Here is a 20,700-nt window from a genome sequence, read left to right as displayed (position 1 = left end):
GTGTACCTCTGGTGCAAATTACTGACCTCTGTCATCATTTTAGGTGGGGGAACTTGCACAATCGGTGGCTGACTAAATACTTTTTTGCCCCACTGTAATGTGTTACGTACTGTTTTGATAACCTCCCTTGTACCCTTGTACAAAGTCTGTGTTGTGTATCATTGTGAGAATACAGCTGCTAACTGTCGTGTTCTGTCTAGTTGTGTGCTGCCTCTTCATGCTCGACCCTGGCCTAAACACTTAAACCAAATGGAGTATTTCTGGAAGCAGCAGCCACTCTGACACAGACTGTCTCCTTATTTGTACTAGAATAGAGAAAGGAGGACTGCAGAATGTTCCTGAACTTTTCCCAACAGTGTTTGAAGTTTGAATGCGGAAAATGCTTTTTGGGTACACATAAGAAAGAAATATAGATAATAACTGTATGTTTCTGTTTAAAGTAAAATAGATGCATTCCAGTATTTACTATATTGGCTGCTAATAAGAAAAAAGCTTTTGAACTGATTACTTGAAAGATAATTGGAATTGAACACATTGATTAGCTTAAATGGCTTAATGGACATTTTCTAAGTATGACATCTTCACGATTAAGCTATTTATTAAAAGCCAGCGTTGGGAGTGACCACGAGGGACAGGATTGTAAATGAGTACATCAGAGGGACGACTCAGGTTGAGCAGACTGGGGACAAACTTTGAAAGGCGAGGCTGAGCTGAGGGAGCTGCTAGACTGGAAAAGAGGAAGAGGACAGAAAGATTCATGGATATAGCAAAGGAGGACACGAGGAGGGTTGGTGTGATGGAGGAGGATGCTAAGGGTAGGGTTAGATGGTGGCAGATGATCTGCTAAAGGATACGGTAGCACGGTGGTGGATGGTGAATTTCCAGAGAAGCAGCTGAATTAATTTCGGGGACCACCACAACAATGGCCTGACCAGACGGCCAAAAGGACTGGAGCTAGGTGGTTATCAGCGACTGGATGTTTTCAAGTGTGAGTGTTCTTGCAGCGCCCAAGTAAAGGGTACTTGGTGAGAAACTCTGCAGTTTCCCCGAGTTCAAAGTATATTTAAATAAATGAAAATGCCAGAACGTGTTCAGCAGTGGCAACAATAACTGATTAAGTGCGAAGAACTTTTCTGCCTCACAGCACTTTATTAAAACCTCTGTCAGTTTTATTAAAGTAAGCATCAAAGCTGAGGTTGGGCAGGTTTAAATGTGCATGTAAAGGTTATTACACTAATGTCACCCTGATGTGTATTCGGCCAGAATGAAGAAATGCCCACTTATTGTAACCCATACTCATACAGGAGGGCGTAGCACAGTCAGACAGAATGCGTGGTATGCAGCGCACACATTATCAGACTGATCCAAAGCCTATTTATCAGCAGCCTTATATACCAACAATTCAAACTGTCAGCAGCAGCTTGGATTACAGTTGAGTGCCGTGGGGAAGATCAGCCGTGCAGGAGCTGAGCGTCGTCTTCTCAAAGACTTTAAAGTGTAGTGTAAGCTGTTGTGTAAGGCTGGAATAGTTTGTCTCATGTGCTGCTCTTAGGCAGAGGTTGGATACTACGAGGCTGAAGCTGAATTGAAATTGAAAAAGAGGAAGTTCTTGTATTGGTATTAAACTGTAGACATCGAATGCGTAGCGATTTTTGAGCTTTTAAACCCTTGTCACACGCTGCAGGGAAGTGAGAGTACCAATGAGGTGATGAGTCTGCAGATGTGCTTAGTGCATTCAGTGTGTCTTGACAAGACAAACTTACTGTGCACATTTGTTCTTCATTCATTTTTACAGTATTTCTTCTTCATTATCCATAAAAGTAAAGTATTGGCCTTTATGCTTTCTATCCTCCATCTCATTTGGCAGCCTTTTATAGCTATATAGCAGCTGACCATCTTAACAGTAGTAACCAACAGTTTAAAATGACATCCTATTAATATTTAATCACCTTATAACTGCAATCTTTAGATCAGCCTGCAATCCCTTCAGGTCTGCTGTGCAGATCTGTCTGCCACCAGTTGCACAGACAAAAGAAAGACTTCTGTTTTACCTCATAGCTTGTTGTTGACGTTGGTGTGCCTGCTCCAGGTTAGGAAGCCTCAGGATGAAAGAGTTCAAGTATCTCAGCCACAGTGGACTGGGAGATTGGGAGATTGACAGATTGTGGTGAGGGTGAAAGTGAATCTGTTGGTTTATTGTATGAGATCGCCCACTCTTTAAAGAGTGGGTGGCCTCTCCTTTAAAGATAGCGTGAAGCACTCGGTCATTCAGGAGAGGCTGAGAGTGGAGCTACTACTCCTCCTTGTTGAGGTGTTTTAGGCATGTCCCAATTGGGAGACGGGGCAGACACAGTGGAGAAATTGCATCTCTCGGCAAGCTTGGGAACACCTTTACCTGGAAGGGCTGGTGGAGATGGCCAAGGAGAGAGGTCTGGGCATCTGTTTAGACTGCTGTCCCAGTGACATGGACCCAGACAAGCGGTAGAGGTTGGATGGTTGGATGGACGTAGCCCTGTGGTAACACATGAGGGCCTCCTAGCTCTATTGCCAAAGTCTATGTGACAGCACATTTGTGCCTTTTTACTTTTGGATTAGTCTGAGGAAATATGTTATCCTTAGTCGATTTGCTCCAAACTAATCATCCCTCCTCAAGTAGTTGCTGTACAATAGAACTTGATCTAAACTTTGTGACAGTGGTGCCCAATGGAGTGGAAGTTGCTTGTTGCTATTTGAAGTCTGATTTTTTTTTAAATTCCTTAAAAACAAATTCTGCTTTTTTGTTGTAGGAAAAAAAATGTAGTTACATGTGTATTATGAGTTCCGGTATTTTAATGTCAGTTTATATCTGTCCACTCTGGCATGGAGAAGTAATGATGCCCTAGGAAAAATTCCCCCGATGCAGTGTCTACTTCCTGAACCGAGAGACTGCTAAGTCAGCAAAAGCTAATAATCGAAACAGTTGTGACATGTCTTGGTTAACAGCTCTGAATGAGTAAGGGAGGTTACAGGCTCATGATACCATGTTTTAATAAATGTGGTTCTCTGCGTGAACCCATAACGTTGTGGGTTTAAAGTGTAACAGCATTCTTTCTGCAGCTCAGAGTTCTTCATGTTTTCAGTTTTCTCTCAGCCGGCTGGTCCGATTGATCTTTCCTCTACGGTTTGCTGTATCTTCTTTAAGGCCTTTTGCCCCCCAAGTTACGCAACATATCTGTAAAGTATCATCTTTTATCTGCTCCAAATATGAAAATCTATACTGTAGTCTGCATTTAAGTTATTTCAGCAATGCCCACTATACAGACCAAAGATCCATGGGTAAAATGCTAATGTTTTCCATGCGTCGGTGTAAGCAAACACAGCCAGCAGCAGTTCCTGTCCCCCTGCAGTCTTTACTGTCGTCAGCCTCCCATTCATACCGCTGGACAGCTTTTCAGTGTAACAGAGAACAGATGGAGATGGCCTGTTGATTTTCTCAAACCTCTAGATACACTAGAAAGCATAAGCCTGACTAAACTGTGTTGGTTGATGGTAATTCAAGTACAAGTTAATACAATTCCCCTGCACAACAGTTGCAGTGTCTCAGTAATTCCCTTGCTATGGCTTTCAGTACTCTGGTGTATTGTATTAAACCACATGTAATTAAAGTATGAAACCAGAGCCACAACATTATATTTACAGTCATTAGCAACAAAATGAGTTAGTAAAACAGGCCTAATGCATTTGCTGCACAGAGTGCAATTTTGTCTCCCCAAGGCAAAGTGTACCAAGCTGTGTTCATACACATCTGAAGTGCAGTTTCATAACCACAGGAAAACATGCAAAGTGCTTGATCAGAATTACCACCACATCAAAATGGGGCTAATGCATTTAAAACTCACCAGTTACCATTTGGTAACTCATTTTTTCATACTCATACAGTATGAAAACTATAATGAAATAAGCCAGGCTTTCTATTTCCTTAAGTCCAGTCTTTGTGCTAAGCTATGCAAACGACAGTTTTACAGATACAGATGTCCGAAATTTCCATAAGGAGATGAGCATGCACCGCTTTGCTGATAAAAAGCAGTCTAAGGATTAAAATTTATTGTAAAATTAAAGGCTGGATCTTAAGCGCATGTGGTTGTGTAAGAAAGTTAGATTGTGCCAAAACAAATCATATGATTGCATTGCTTTGGGCATGTCGCTACAGGTACTTAGAAGACGAGCGTGCCAGATGCTTGATCCTTTTTTTGCCGTAGATAATTGTATTCTGTGTATCACTGTAAGTTACCTGATCAGGCTTGTTGATAATATTATGCTTCTGAAAATCAAATGAACACTAAACCATAAACCAAAACACTGCATGTATATAGTAAATGTTGAATAAGCTTGAGATTCACCACTTTCATAAATGTGTTCAAATGATGTCATTGGTTAAAAAAAATACACATGGGGAAAATGGAAAAACATCTGGGAATGTGGCATTAGGAAGTAGGCATATTCAGTTATTTGCTACTAGCATAACATGTACTGTAAGAAACAGGATTAAAAAGGATGAATTAAAAAAATTGGACACCACCTGTGGCTCTGCTCCATTACTTCTTAAGCTGTTCAGCATTCCACTCTTAGAACAGTGTTTTATTGAATAAACTGCCTTAACAGCTCAGTGATAGCACTTTATAATCACCATCGTCATTATTAAATGGTGAACTGATAGCTCATTTAGCTTTAGTTAGTAGTTTTGACTGTTAATAGTTTCAGTGGATGATTTTAAAGAACAAATACTTTACCTAAATAATATTTATAGCTGTTCTTATGTTTTTAATTATTCAAAAAGGCAGGTGGGATGCTAGTGGAAAAATCACAAGACTCCAAATCTAGAGATGGTGGTCTGTGTCCTGCTTTTTCTTTTCTTTTCTTTCCATATTCATTTTGCTATTTGCTTGAGTTTATCTTCAGTTGATGTGTTGATCAAAGGTCCTACAAACCTTTGATATTAAATCTTTGGACACCTGAATGAGCGTTAATTAAAAGAAAACAAAAAACTATTAGATTGTAAATGGTTACAGAAAATTAAATAGTAACGGAATTCTATTTTTTAAGTATGTATTTCGCTTTAGTAAAGTAATGGCAGTTAACTCACTTTTGGTGAAAAGTTACAATAGATAAAACTAACTTCAAGGTAAGTTTAAGATCCTGTAATATTAGACATCATGAGAATGAGGTTAAGTTTGCTAATCAACAATAAAAGCTTTATTACAAAATTAGAGTTTGTGTTAATGATCACAAAGTCAGAATGTAGTATGTAACGTGTGTATGATTTATAAATCGGGGATTAAAGTAGTTTGGTAAGAGCCAAACTATCCATAGGTTGTGTTCATGATTCTACAGCGCTCATGTTCAGTTAAGCTGATGATGTCGATTCACTGACTGAACACACAGTAGCTTTATACTTACTCGGGATGGGAAATGTGACATGATGGCTTGTGTAACATAAGTTCTAATGATGAAATCCACAAAGAGCAGCAGCGCCGATCAGCTGATCACAACCTGTGCAGAAAAGCTGCTTCTCACAATAGAAATCATTATCGTTGTGACCCCATGCTGCACCACCACTCATTTTTCACACCTTCAGATTGGTGGTAGTGGTGCACAGTCACCAGTCACCCTCCTACAGTGTAGTCAGAAGCAAATAGAGCGGATTTTCTCTGGTCAAACTGTGGATTAGATGTAAAAATTATGCATAAAATTGTTATTCCTTGTATTGATACTATTCGATTATGACATGAGGTTTAATTAGTTTGGCAAAAATAAGCTTTTCAGTTTAACTTGAGTGAAGAAGTTGAATCGGTAGTTTCAACTTTTAGCTGAATGTTTTTTTTAATGCAAGTCTCTGATTCTGCTAGAAGAGGCACTCGTGTGTGCTTTTCCCACTTCTGTTATCAGTTTACAGCTAACAGTTTAATTTACTGTCAATCTATATTTTACCAACAGTGGCTATTTTCAGTGTCACTTCAAGTGATGTTCATTTGAAATCTTTTCATTTTTCATTTTAGTCTCAAATCAGTTGCAATATAAACCATTTATAAATCACCTCAAGTTTTGACAGTAAAATTGATTTTGACATGGCGACAGTCAAGTATTTTTTTTAGCAAAGGCCTTAATCATTTAGTGATGTGAAATGTATCGAAAAGCTTCACTTCAGTGATTTTGTGACTTGGATATTTGGATATTTGCTTAGGCTGCTGCCCCCGCGACCCGACCCTGGACAAAGCGGATGACGATGGATGGATGGATGGATATTTAAGTCACAGTCCTGGGATTTTCAGTTTTGAGGTTGCTGACATGTGCTTGTCTCATTAAATCACTGAAAGGTTGGGGGGCAGATGGGGGTATGCAATAGAATGACTGTGTCACCATACTGAGTCATCTTAAAAGCACACGTTGCAGCAAGTCTAAACAAATTAGACAGCGAGTCTCAGCGAGGAAAGAGCAGCTCTGACTCACTGGTTGTATTAAAAGTCAAACTGCCAGCATGTACAGTAGAGATTTTGTACTGCTGTAAGCTGCATCGCTCGTTGTATTTGAAAGTGGTAGTACTTGAAGCTCAGGTGATAAAGTGATCTTTTATATTGCTCCATAATTTCAAATATAAAGCTTTTCACTTTCTGATATTCTGCAAATGATTTATTTGGATTCACAGGGTGTTTTGATTTTACAACATCAAAAGTTCAAGAAAAAAAGACGAGAGGGGGCTAAAATTTTTGTTAAAAGACCTTTTAATTAGAATGTTTGTCATTGTGGTTTAGTGTTTTTACTTTGTTTATTTGTTCATGTTAATATGGCACGAATACTGTCTTATTCAGTCTGTTCTATACTAGTGTTAGAAAGAAAGCCAGCGTGAAGTGCCTTAAACCTGCATTCTTTTTAATGGCCACCAGGATCTTGTTACTTGTTGCAGTGTCTTCTGATGTTGTTGATCAGTTTATGGCAGCGGCCAAACTTGCGGCCCACGTCACCCCTACTTGAGCTCATACATTGACCTGAAGAAATAAAATGCAATTTGGCCTTTGAAGTTACTTTTCTTTTCTTTTTTTCTTTTTTTTAGGAAGGATTTGTTCGTTGTTGAGTGCAATGTTAAAATAAGTTCTTTAAAAAGCAACAAAATATTTAATATGGAGGCAACAAGCATGTGGGGAGCACAGACATGTGGAGGGATTGGCTGTGTTAGAGAGTTCTTTGTAGAGAAAACAGTTTTCACTATCAGTCAGAAACTAATGTGTACACTTAAGTCTGCATTTTTACTTTGGTAAATACGAACAAATTTATAGCAGAAGTGCTGCCACGTGTGTGGCCAGAAACAGAGGACCAATTTGTTTATTTGGTAGTTCAATAAAAGGCTTCAGTTGGTTAAGAGTGAGGGGAACATTGTGTTTGCATTTGCAGTTTTGTCTTCGTAGACAATATTTGAAATTTCAAAAACAAACAAAACACTAAATTTTCTGTGTTTTTTTTTGTTTATTTTTTTGTACTACTTGAACAGCAAAGTGCCCTGAAATGAGATGACAGTGCCAGCAGTGGCCCACAGCTCATTTAAGCCAGAGACCCCTGGTTTATGGTCTCATCCACTTGTTTTGGGTCAAACTGATCACTAAATCAGATTTAGTAATTCTAAGATTAAGAAAATAGAATTAAGCAGGATATTCTCATAGCTAATGACTTCTGATTAACGAGCGTGATTGACATGCAGAGTGACACAATTTTCTTCTTTGTGGTTTTAGTCAAAGATAACACGTTTCCTGATGAGTCGAGAGAGCAGCTTCTGTATAAATCAGATTGATTTGATTACCATGAAGCCGATGTACCAGGATGTTTAAGTCAAATGCCGCTATTGAATCTTTCCTGGCTCTTATCGCTCAGTGTGATCGGTATTACCACATGATGAGACTCATAAGGGAGAAAATTATCTGGCTTGCAGTTTAACACTCCAGTCTGCTTCTGCTTCTACTAATATTTTATCTCAGTCTTGTGAAAGAAATCCTCCTGCTCTCTGAACCTTTACATCTCGCCTTTTGTTAAAGTCTCAGCATTCAGGTCTTTAGTGCGAAGACAACGACCTTGAAAGTCTGTGAAACAGAATGAAGTCTAGTACCGGTAGTCTGCCTTTAGTAGCAGCTGCAGTGTTGAAAGTAGCTTGTCTCTTCCCTTTCATTAATCTCCTGCTTGATAGAAGCCTCTGGTGTTTCTTAAGGCTTCTAAAACACATTTTGTTAACTTGTTTTTCCTTAATCAATATTAGTTGACACACAGAGTTGTAATATTTTAAGCTTTTACAGTTACACCACTTTTACACTTTTACACCAGCAGTGTTTTACATACTATAATCTGAACACAAATAATATGTTGTCCTGCTGCTCAGGTTGACCTGAAGAAAGGAGAAATGGAGAGGAGGACCTATTAGTTGCTGTGTCATGCGCACATTTGCAATGCAAAGCATGCAGAAGTCACTACTTCATTTAGGTGAAAAGTAACATCTGCTTGTAGTAGTCCTCCGTGTGTCAGGTAAACCTGAATGGATCATTTAAAAAAAGTTGTTTGTTCCAGAGAACCAGAGAAGAAGATTGGTGCTGTTCTCATGCCTGTGTGATAAATGTATTAGTCCAGACAGGAGATGGTTAGCTTAAATGGAAACGGGCGCTAACACAGTTGTTTGTATCCACAGGTGACAACAGCCACCTGTTGACACTTCTCACTAATTAGCATGCCACACTTTAGCTTCCCTGTGTTATTTTCATAAAAAGTGAAGTTAAAATGACAACTTGTGTGTTATACAGGGTTAAGAGCTTGGACTGGTTACACCAGTCCAAACTATTGAAGCTGATATAATGCCATTAGCACCCAGTGTTCTTTGTTAATAATAATAAAAATAATGATGGATTGGATTTATATAGCGCTTTTCGGGACCCCTCAAAGCGCTTTACAATACCACTATTCATTCACTCTCACATTCATACACTGGTGGAGGCAGCTACAGTTGTAGCCACAGCTGCCCTTGGGCAGACTGACAAGGAAGCAAGGCTGCCATATTGCGCCATCGGCCCTTCTGGCCATCACCAGTAGGCGGTTGTTGAAGTGTCTTGCCCAAGGACACAATGATTGAGACTGTCCGAGCTTTATTTGCAGGGTTCAAGTTGTGCATACTGAGCATTTAACAGCATGTTCCCTCTATCTGTTTGTCCTTGTAGGAGCAGCAAGGTGTCCTTTTATCTAAATGCTTCATTGAGCAGTTTAAAACCAAAACAATCCCAAACAGATTCCTTTTCATAGTATTAACATTTTGATAAATCTTCAGCAAATCTGGAACTTTGGATTCTTTGGACCCAGACCGAGAGACTAGTTGGGGATTCCCTGGCAACGTCAACTCACTATGGAAGAAAGTGTATTTCCCCCTGCAGTTTGCAAGTGGTTACTACAGGTTGCTGTCTGTCGCTGGGTGATATCAGTCACAACGGAGTTGCTCCACAGAAATTCTCCTTGTGATTGCTAGCAGATTACCTAACCTAGGTTAGGGTTAGCTTGCATAGAAGATGATTGTTTGCAAACATTTGCTAACTAACCACAGAGCGGTTGTGAAACTAGGAAAAAATGTGATGCTGACCTGAAATGGAGTACGTTTACCTTCAAAGTAAAAGCTGCACCTTTTGAAACATGTTTTTTCAGTAGAAAGGACTGTGTGCAGCAACCAATGCATTTGCAGGGCGGTCTTTAATGCACCAACACATGCCTTCTTACAACCATTATATTGATTAACCACTGAGTGAAATATTTTTTATTTTTAAGATTATTCTTTTGGCCTTTTATGGATAGAGACCGTGTATCTAGGCAGGAAAGTGGGGAATACTGCTGTCCCTTCATACAGCATATGGTAAATGGCCTGTATTTGTATAGCACTTTACACTACATTCAGTCATCCACCCATTCACACACTGGTGATGGCAGCTACATTGTAGCCACAACCACCCTGGGGCGCACTGACAGAGGTGAGGCTGCCGGACACTGGCGCCACCGGGCCCTCTGACCACCACCAGTAGGCAACGGGTAAAGTGTCTTGCCCAAGGACACAACGACCGAGACTGTCCAAGCCGGGACTCGAACCGGCAACCTTCCGATTACAAGACAAACTCCCAACTCTTGAGCCACGATCGTAGCATATGGTCACCTGCTCACTCACTGAGCTACACCAGCACGCTGATTAAAATAATTTTGCTGAATTTTTGCTGCAGCTTCTTCCTAAAGTTGATGTTAAACATAATAGATTATTATCTCTGACAATGTACTGAAGTAAATGTGTATCTGATGGTAAAATACAGCTTATTGTTTGGCTTGTGGACTTTAACATCCTGTGAGTCAGAAAATTCATTTCTGTTTGGACTGTGAAATGGAGAAACCCTGCTGATAAACAGTACATTCACGGTCTGAGAATTCTTTTCGTTTCCTGTCATTATTGGAGCTAAAGTGCATACTTTTTTTTTTTGTGGTAAAAACTGCAAACACACACTGGGAGAAGTTCATGAATTTAGGTTTAAAAATAACAAGTTTATAAGGCTCACGTTCACGGTCTGGGAAATCGTTAAGAAGATTAGCAGAACCACTGGTTTTACTGCTTGCTCTTGAGCAATGTTAAGACTATCTGAAGTGGAGAGGGACATTTTACAGCCACACACACATGCGCAAGCACACACTTAGCCATGCAGATGGGCGTGGCAAGGTATGAAGAGTGGTTAGATGCTGGCAGCTGTGTTTATCTTGGTTCGATCTGTGGGTGGGCCTTCAGCCGTGTGGGAGCACCATAACTGCATTGTCAGAGTTGCGTATCTGCGAATGTTTATTTGGCGTTCTCCTCCGGATGTCCTCTGGGCTAATCAGATATTGTTCTTCAGCTGCAAGTAAATGAGTCATCTGTCTTTGACACGTCACGCTAAAGGTTTTAATATTTACACATTATCCGAAGTGGTGCCCACTTTGTACATGTTTCTTAACCTCCACTGCTACTAATGCAGGTGCACTGCACTCTGCTTTCCCGTCAGTGCAGTGTGTGGACCAGTGTCGGCTCATCTAAAATAGACGCGGACTGATTTATCAATCGGCAGATATCATTGGCCGATAGGCTTTAATCTTAAAGTAAAAAATGTGGGATGAAAAGTCAAAATGACAAGGTGAACATTATCCACAGTATTAATGCACATTTACCTTACAAAATAAAGTCCTGTTGGCGTTAGATAAATAAAACTGTATTGAATGCAGTTTGCCCATATACCCATTATGATCGTGAATATTATGGTAATTTGGAGTTTTTAAATATCCAGTTCAAAGAAATTATTAAAAGCCCCAAATTATCCTGACATTTATCCTCATACTTTAATTTGAGTTTGTGTTGATCATTTTCCTTAATAATCAATGTAAATTTAAATTCAACCATCAGATATAAAACAAACAAAGAAACAAAACGTTCTTCCACTGGGTAGCTAACCAACTGGTCACCTTTGAAGTTATAGATTTAATATTATTGCAGGCCAACACATCATGTTTCCTGCCCCCCAATTTGTAGCAATGAGCAGATGTTCACTAAGAGTTTTAACTTAAGGAAACCAGTTGGTGTGATTAAATTCTGTGGGTTGTGGAGGTGGGATTCCAGCTTGTGCAGTTTAGACAAGGTGTTAGCTTTGTGGGTCTTTCAGTGAGATGTAGGCATGTAAACTAAACCGCTGTTTTCTTGTGTCCACAGGTATCCAACCGGACATTTAATTCCAGTTGGCCTGACCTCCCAGAGTGTTTTCAGCTCTCTGTTCTCTCATGGGTGCAGTGCATCTATCTGTGGGCTGTCAGCCCAATCTACATCTTCTGTCTCAAGAAGAACAAGAAAGGATACATCATGATGTCACTTTTGAACAGGTTCAAGACGGTGAGAGAGCATTTCATACACTCATCACTTTAGGTTATTATAGTTCAGTGTATGGTAATGTCACATAGTACACATTATTGTGTTTAAAACTAGTTGGGAGGTACTGCAATATGTGAGATTTTGCAAGATAATTCGTATATTCATGTCTATAAAATAAAAACCCGAGGGTCCAATACTGAACCATGTTAGATTCAACATTTATCTTTCATATATTCACGTTTAGTGTCTATAAATTGTACATTGTGTTCATTTATTTAAATAATTACTGAATAATATGTGATCTGTTTCTCATATGTGGTATAACCGCAGTACAAAGAGGAGCATTTCATGTTCTATGAATGCAGTTTTTAAAGCCTCTTTTATGTGTTTGATTTCTAGTAACGTCCTGCAAACTAAGGTTGCACTAGAGTATATCAATTTTAGTAACCGAGTACTTTGTTTCTCTGTTTTAGATGGTTAAAGATTTTCAGGTTATCATACATGTTATCATATATCATCACATTAACTCGACCAGCAGAGAGCGTCTAGAACTTGAAGTATAAATAAATATATTACAAACTAAACCAAGCACAAGACTGGCCAGAAATCTCCTCATATTTTGATGGCTTTGACTTCTGTGTCTTATTTCTTTGTTTTTATATAATTCAATGTTTGTTTTCTCTCCCTTCGTCTCTCGGTTTGCTCTCAGGCATTTGGCTTTTTGCTGTGGATTGTGTGCTGGATAGATCTTTTCTACACATTGCACGAGGGCAATCAGCCGCCCATCTACTATGTAACCCCACTCGTGCTTGGCATGACCATGGTGAGGATCATGTTTTATATATATATATATATATATATATGTTTGTTTGTTTTTTTAAGAATTATACAAATGTTTTTTTGCATATTCAAATACAGGCTGATGTAGGCCACATATACAAGAGATTAATATCTGAGTGATAAAAGATAAGAGTCACAGAGACTGGCTTGCCAAAATGACAGCAGCTGTTCGTGTGATGGATAAAGTGAAATAGCAACATGGGCAGTTAGCTTGCCTTCAGTGCTCCAGAGGTGTTTTTACATGACTGTAACAGAAAATCGAAGCTGACATTACACATCCATAACCAGCTGTGGCCAGTTAATGTGTGATCCGAATCTTTGTTCATGTTCACATGCACACACTCAAATACTGCGTGTGGGTGAAAGGCTGAAATCCTTTCTCTTAGCTTCTTCTAAGCAAGTGTAACTCGGCTATGAAGCACAACAAAATAAGTGAGTTTTGTGTAAACAGAAACGTCCACAGAGATGTGGAGGAGCCTGTATAGACAAACAATGTGACTCAGAGCTTAAGGAGCGGGAGGCCTCAAACTTTTTTTTTAATCATCTTAAGTGCAGTTATGGTCTAGAATAATTAAACAAAAGAGGAAAACGTAGCAATCACTGTGTAATTCTGTGTCCATTTCCTGCTTATGTCTGTCCGTGGGCCAAAGCTAAATTATTTGGTCTTTGTCAGGAAATCCAAAGGATCAGTATTTCAGCTATTTATTGTTTGATTTCCTGAAGTAACAAGAAGTGGGAAACATTCCTGTATCGCTGTACTTCAAAGACACGGGTCACAAACGCACAAATGTTTCTCCCATTGATACATTTAAGACATAATGCCACAGTAAAGACTTCCCTGTTTTTTGTTGTTGTTGTTTTTAAAACAACAACAACAACAAAAATAAAACCAAATTAAACTATGCAAGAGAAAAGGGTTTCTCACACTCATACTGCTACTTTGATTTGAAATCCCTGTAGTTGCATCATTCCACACTCATAAATGTACAGGGTTTGGCAGCAAAACTTTAGACTTTCTGATGGTTCAGCTTTTTTCAACTTGCAATCATGGACACTGTAGACACAATAGAAGAGGGGTGTCCAACTCCAGGCCTTGAGGGCCGGTGTACTGCAGGTTTTAGATCTTACCCTGAGTCAACACACCAGAAGAGAATAGAGATGGCCGTAAAAATGCCATTAAAACAGTCAGCTTCAAATGGAAATTCTCTGAACTGATACAATTCACCCAAAAAAATACACAAAATATTGATAAAAGATATGCAGAGTGCCCGTGAGACCATGAAATGAATCCTAGACTCCACACTGAAGCCTCTTTGCCATCATGTCAGACGTGCTAGATAACATGCTAGAATTTCACTCACTAACTGCAGCAGTAACTTTGTTGGTGGCCTTTTCTATTTGTCAGATAATGCCAATAAAATGCTCCAAAAACCATCAACACCACGGACACGTTTAAAACCTCTCTAAGAGCCTTACCAGCTACAGCTGCCTAACTTGGCAGACTTGCAGATAAAACAACTCCTAACTGTGTAAGCCTTGACAAATGAATGGGTGACTTGTACAAAAAAAAGACAATGATGCTAAAATAGTTGTTAAGTAAGGGAAATTAGCAGGTTGGTCAAAACATGCTTTGGAGTGTTGTAATGTTTTAAAGTTGGGTGTTTTAACACAGGAGTCCATGGGACTGAGCGAGGCTCTGCAGGCGATTTTAAGAAATGCAGTTTTTGGTGCAATTTTTAGCTCATTTGGAGCTAATCAGTATCCCAGTAGTGCTTTCATTTGAGCCACAGATCAAGACAGACTGGAGGAGCGGGCATTGAGTTGGGTTTTCAATACCTGATTAGTTTACTAACTCATGTGCTTGATTAAAAGATACATTTTGTTGTTTATGAAAGGTCAAACATATATATTGTTCAGCTAATATACATTTTCCCATGTGGTTTAATGTTGTTAATGTCCAGTAAATGAATGATCTGTTAGACTGTTGATGTTACCTCTTTAAATCCCAAACTGTTAAAAACAAAATGCATCCATCAGTGTGATAAGTGCTCAGATGCAGTTATCTAAGATTGGACCAAATAAACCAAAATGCAGAAGTGAAGGTACTCTGGCACATTTCTGCACATGTGCAGAAATGTCCTTGTCACACTGGATACAGCTGGCAGTCTTGTGATAAACAGTTTACACCATCGTGAATTTGTTGCAATTTCAAATGTCGCATGTCTTATTCCAAATCAAAACAGTTTTTTTTTTCAGGACGTAAAAACAAATCTGAAACAGTTTCTGTTTCTTAAGACAGTAAAAGGAGAAAAGTCATATGCACTCTTTTTTTTTTTTTTCCTTTCTCCAAACAAATCCATTAACCAGGCCAGTGCTACAGACCTGAGGCCAGATACTGTGTAAATGGTGATACTGTATTTTTTTCCAGGTTCCTCTTAGACAGGAAAATTGTATTTTGTCTCCCCCTCCACAGCAGTGGAATGTTCCATCACTTCAGTTGTTATTGTTGGCATAAATTTACTGTTTAGAGAAAGTTTTCTGGTGGAAAAGGTGATGAAATCCTTTAGAACCACTAAAAGTCGGACAAGCACACTGCAATGGTTGCCCAAAGTAAAATTAGACAGGAAGCACTGAAATGAAAAACGTCACGCAGCAGCAGGAAATGAAAAAGAAAAAAAGTGGACTGAAAAGATGAGATAATCTTTTCAGTCAAAGACATTGAGGTTTTCAGTCTGCACTTTAAAAAGGAAAAAATCCTGAATGGTGAAAATAATGTAGCTGTGAGGTTTAAAGAGCTGGCCTTGTTGATTTGAGGTGAAAGAATTTAATAAAGGCAGAAAAATCCTTACAAAAGAAATCGACTGCAGCAGAACATTTTAATTATGACTTTGCTCATCCTCTGAAACTTTAGCACGTTTTTTGGTGTAGATGTTTATGAGTCTTTATGGCCTTTTTTTTTATCCTGTGATAAATATTTGTCAATATTTGCTTGACAGACTAAGTTTAGACGGGAAAAAGGAAAAGATTACTTGCTAAACACAGGTGAGTCACATCGGCTAAAAAAAGAAAAGGCTGTGTGTATGGACAGCATTGCAGTCCTAACATGCTTTTTACATCTGGAAATGTGCAATAGTCTACTAGGATCCAAAATTTCATTATCAAAGGGTGAATGAGAAGATGTATGGATGCAGATGCACTTTCCAATTCACTGTCTGTGTAGCCACTGCACTAAAAAGACATCGGCTGTGCATAACTCCTGTAGGCGGACTAGAAAGTAGGATAACAAGAATGAGTAAGTGTACCGAATGTCCTGAATGAGGACATCCTCAAAGGAGCATGCAGCTTATTGGATTCTATCAGAGTTCATTTGCTCATTAATAGCTTAAATACTTATTTACGTTACACTGGGACTTGATGCAGCCTCTGGGTTCATCATCTGTCTGAAATCAGCTGTGTTAGTTTTTCTCCCTGTAAGCCAACTCTCTTCTGATTGGCTGCCCCTTGAAAACAGAAGATTTGAACAGTAGGTAGGTGGAGCTCTGATGTTATTGTTTTAAATTTTGAGCATGTTTGATATAAGGATCCACCTCTGAAAAAGTCTATAACAGAGGATGAAAAGCAAGTTACGCTTTCACTCTTAATTTAAAGACGGTCCTTAAATTGGTAATTAGCACGAGTTTGATCTCACTGTCTTTTTAAAAAGTCTGTCTTTACCTCTCCATCACCAGAAATAATGTAGCAGAAGCTGACTGAAAAGCCAGATAGGAAAACAGTGAAGCGGTCCTCCTGAAGTAAACTGCCCTGAGTGCTGCGGTTCCACGAGGAGCACATCTAACCCAAAGTTGAAACACTGACCCAGTTTGTGTGTGGTTTACCTCACATGCCCTCAGTTATTCTGTCATGGCTAATCTAATACCGTCTCTCCCTCTGCCCCTCACCCCTTCCCAATCCTTTTTCCTCTCTCTGTGTGTCACCCCCACCCCTTCCTTCCCTCTCAGCTGTTGGCCACATTTCTGATCCAGTTTGAGAGGTTACGCGGGGTCCAGTCCTCGGGGGTCCTCTTCATCTTTTGGTTGCTGTGTTTGCTGTGTGCCACCGTGCCTTTCCGCTCCAAGATCCTACAGGCTTCCAGCCAGGTGAGAACATGCCGTTGCCCTCAAATACCTTTTACTTGTCTGCCATCATCTTCTCTGCCTGGTGCCCTTTTTTCACCCGTCTGAATCTCCTTCCCCCAGTCTTGTTGTCTTAAGAGTTGTTTTGGAGTTTACAGTGGGTGGATGCTCTGGCAGGGGTTAGATCAGGGCACCACTAAGCAAAAAGGGAATAGTAGGCCTGTTGTTCCCAGTGTACTTATCTTACCTTCAGTGTGCACCGCTCACCAGCGGAGCTGCAGCTCACAGCAAACAAACCCTGCAGGGAGTATGGAGCTGCGGTGGAGACTGATGCAGAACAGTTGTTTGTAAGCGCTGCTGACCCAGTAGTTCTGCGAATTCTGGTTTTAACAATTGCAAGGTTCTAATCTGCAGGACTTGCATGACTCCCAGATAAGCTTCCCGTCCATGAGAAGGGAAATTGATTAGTGACCCATTAAACTGTTGTACTACAAAGGCTGAAAACTGCTGTTTTTACACAGTAAAGATTCATGTCAAAGTTGATTGCAAATCACAAGAGGAAGCAAAGTTGTGCACATGATGAGGAATGGTGCAGTTTATTGAATAACGCAAGATTTTAGACCTGAGTGTATTTAGTGTTATCTAAAGCAGCAAAAATCAATATTTGTTCATAATCATGGCGTTATGAATAAGGAACAAAACTGCTCCTAATAAAACCTAGACTGTGCATTGCATTGCAGCATTTTTAATCTTTGTCTTTACTGGTTTGGTCCATTCTTACTATTCATAATCAGATACCATACACTTGGTACTGCCTAGTGAGAATAATGGACGATTTAGCTGCTGTACAGGCAGATGTTTCTGTTTGTGGCTGGTGTCGTTTAATACTCAAAAAGATGACCAGCCTCAGTGTTGGATATGAAAGGCTTTGATGTCTGATATATGTGTGCACAAGTAATTCTTTTTTTCACGAGTTAATATTATTGTGGAGAACAGAGAATGGAATGACTGTCATGTGGGGAATGTTAATCTTGTATAAAATCTTTAAGTGATATACTTGTTTTCTGTTATAAAAAGGTCAAAAGCTGTGTTAACGTGCACGTAATGATGGGATTATAGTCAATAATCAGAGTAAGGCTTACCCCAATTAGCGTGTTTACATGGCTTCATATTCACATTTTTACATGTGGAGGATAATCAGATTTATGGCTAAATGTGTCCCCCCGTGACCCTCAACAAGGTTCTGTCTCATCTCTGTTTCTTGGTGCCAGTGTTGATCTCTCCTGATAGCTGCAACGTAGCGTGCTTTCTGAATGGTAAATACAAATTCACTGCACCAGACAACATTCATGCGTTTGAGATCTTCAGATTCACATCTGTTGTGTTGGTTCATGGCAGACCATCTCTCTCCCCAACCAGTTGCGGCAGATGGCCCCGCCCCTCCCTGAGCCTGGTTAGATGGAGGTTTCTTCCTGTTGAAAGGGAGTTTTTCCTTCCCACTGTCGCCAAAGTGCTTGCTCATAGGGGGTCATTTGATTGTTGGGTTTTTCTCATGTATTATTGTAGGGTCTACCTTACAATATAAAGCGCCTTGAGGGGACTGTTGTTATGATTTGGTGCTGTATAAATAAAATAGAATTGAATAGTGGCAAAAAAGGGGGTGCCTGATTTTTGCAGACTTTTGGCTTTTGTGATACTTTCTCCTCTGTGTGGATGTTTAGTGAATGGAAAAGCCATTCTATTACCTTGTAGGGTTGTTTAGCCTTTGAACCAAATCCTAACCTCAGCACACTGCTGTGCTCACTGTGACAATGCTTATTTTAGCTGCCAGTAGTATTGTACTATTGTACACACATACAGATCCAACGGTTCTACCTCCATTCATATGTCAAAAGGTGTTTACATACGAATATCCTGCGGTCAGCTTCCATCCATTCATGCGAATGTTCCTAACACCCACACACTTACAACTCATGCTTACCTTTCTCCTGGATGATCGTAGCAATGCATGGGTGGGGCTGCCTGCTGCCTGACTGCCAGGGGTGAATTTTACATTCATCACCAAAGCAGACATGAAATATAGGACTTGAATAAGAATTTAAGGAAGGTTCTTTTTTAAATTTCCATTTACTTTGTCATAAAGCTGTAAAATTGCTGTAAGCAGTAACTCATATCATCATGTGTCACAAAGAACCTTTTGCACACAATGACAACACCCAGACACACCTGTGAATTCTGATATAGCTGCAGGTCTGAAAGGTGCAGTCGAGGAATAACATTGTTCATCTGTTAGAGGAGGTTATGACAGAGGGCCGCCCCTCCCTGAAGCCTGGTTGCTCTGGAGGTTTCTTCTTGTTAAAAGGGAGCTGGACTTTCCAGTGTCGCCAAAGGCTTTCTCACAGGGGTCGTGTGAATGTTGAGGTTTCTATATAATATTGTTGGGTCTTTAGCTTAGGATTTAAACACTCCTTGAGGTGACTGCTGCTGTGGACTGGTACTTCAAGGACATGGTGTGTTTTCCAAAAAGCCATCTCATCCCAAAAACTGATAAACGCTGATGTCTTGGTGTCTGCGTGTGTGTTCTTGTTATACTTTACAGGGCGAAGTCACAGATAAGCTGCGGTTCACCACTTTCTACTTCTACTTCAGCATGGTGGTCTGTGAGTTCATTCTCTGCTGCTTCAACGAGAAACCTCCTCTCTTCTCCAATGTTGTCACTGACCCTGTGAGTCATCGGTCACAGTCCGCTCATAAATAATTTTTGTGTTTTCCTGCTCACACCATAAAGTCAGTGTTCTGAGTAGCTGAAAGTCTGAGCACGCTCCGGGGCAGCTCTGTGCTTGTTAAAGCAGGTCACACAGTCACACACTGAATTCAGTTGTTACTGGCTTCTCAGTATGTCCTCTTTATCCTCATTTAACCTCCCTGGTCTCATATTATGCGCACTCATCCTCTTTTCCCCTCCCCCAGAATCCTTGCCCTGAAGCTACAGCAGGTTTTCTCTCAAGGATCACTTTTTGGTGGTTCACAAGGTAAGCTAACATTGCTGTCTGCCACCAAACCAACCTCCACAGACCAACAGTTTGTGGTATACACTAAAAGTTTTGGGGCTTTAAAGGCTCTGAGGTGTTCGTTTCTCCATCTTTAGACCCTGCTATTCATTTTTCAAGCAGTTTTTGTAGTTCTGTGAATATAGTAGGACGTGCTAGTCTGTTAAATCTTTAGTTTGGGGCTTTTTCTCAAGATGGATTAGCCCTCTTAAAACAAGAAAAATGTTTTAGGATAATTTAAGTCAATCTAATTTATTTGGACGTATCTCACTTAGCTTAGCCTGAGAGTCATTTGGCTTCATACTATTGTTGTTTAGATTAGCGCTAGTTTCTCCTTTCCTTTCTCCTTTTTTATTGCAGTGATCATAAACGCAGTGAAACTGAACAAGCAGTGTCGACTTACCTCGACCACAGCTGGTGGTAAAATGTAAAACGTTTGCAGTCATAAAAAACAATGAATGAAGAAGCTTAGAAATCGCTGTTACTTTTGCTGTTAGCTTGTTCCATGCTATGTTAGCTAATCCACAATTAATAATATGTCATTATGTTAGTGGCTGTTTACACAGTATTCACTGTGTTCAAACATGCAGAATGATAAAAGTGTGATCTTTGTTCACATCTCTCATAGTGACTGCAATTGCCATGGTAATAAATAAATGTAAGGTCATCATAAACCATGCTAACATTCCTTCATTCATATTAGTGCTTCAACCCTTCAGTCCTCTTTTTAATGCACACATACTGTGGCTATATTATTTAGTATTGCTTGACCTCAACT

The 20,700-nt window shown here is 39.8% G+C and overlaps 1 protein-coding gene across 3 annotated transcripts in view; it reads left to right on the top strand.

The window, feature by feature from the left end:
• Window positions 1-20,700, top strand: part of abcc3 (ATP-binding cassette, sub-family C (CFTR/MRP), member 3) — a 54,590-nt gene that overhangs the window by 5,995 nt on the left and 27,895 nt on the right. For all 3 annotated transcript variants that reach the window (XM_005721899.1, XM_005721900.1, XM_013913404.1), the window contains exons 2-6: window positions 11,765-11,941; window positions 12,630-12,743; window positions 16,759-16,896; window positions 19,472-19,597; window positions 19,843-19,904. In XM_005721899.1, coding sequence (XP_005721956.1) covers window positions 11,765-11,941; window positions 12,630-12,743; window positions 16,759-16,896; window positions 19,472-19,597; window positions 19,843-19,904 — 617 coding nt within the window. The remainder of the gene's footprint in view (window positions 1-11,764; window positions 11,942-12,629; window positions 12,744-16,758; window positions 16,897-19,471; window positions 19,598-19,842; window positions 19,905-20,700) is intronic.

Source organism: Pundamilia nyererei, unplaced genomic scaffold (genome assembly GCF_000239375.1).
Source record: "Pundamilia nyererei isolate P.nyererei 1_Seehausen unplaced genomic scaffold, PunNye1.0 scaffold00005, whole genome shotgun sequence".
NCBI classification, from domain to species: domain Eukaryota; kingdom Metazoa; phylum Chordata; class Actinopteri; order Cichliformes; family Cichlidae; genus Pundamilia; species Pundamilia nyererei.
The sequence above is the reverse complement of the archived record's forward strand: the minus strand, read 5'-3'. Positions and strand labels throughout refer to the sequence as shown.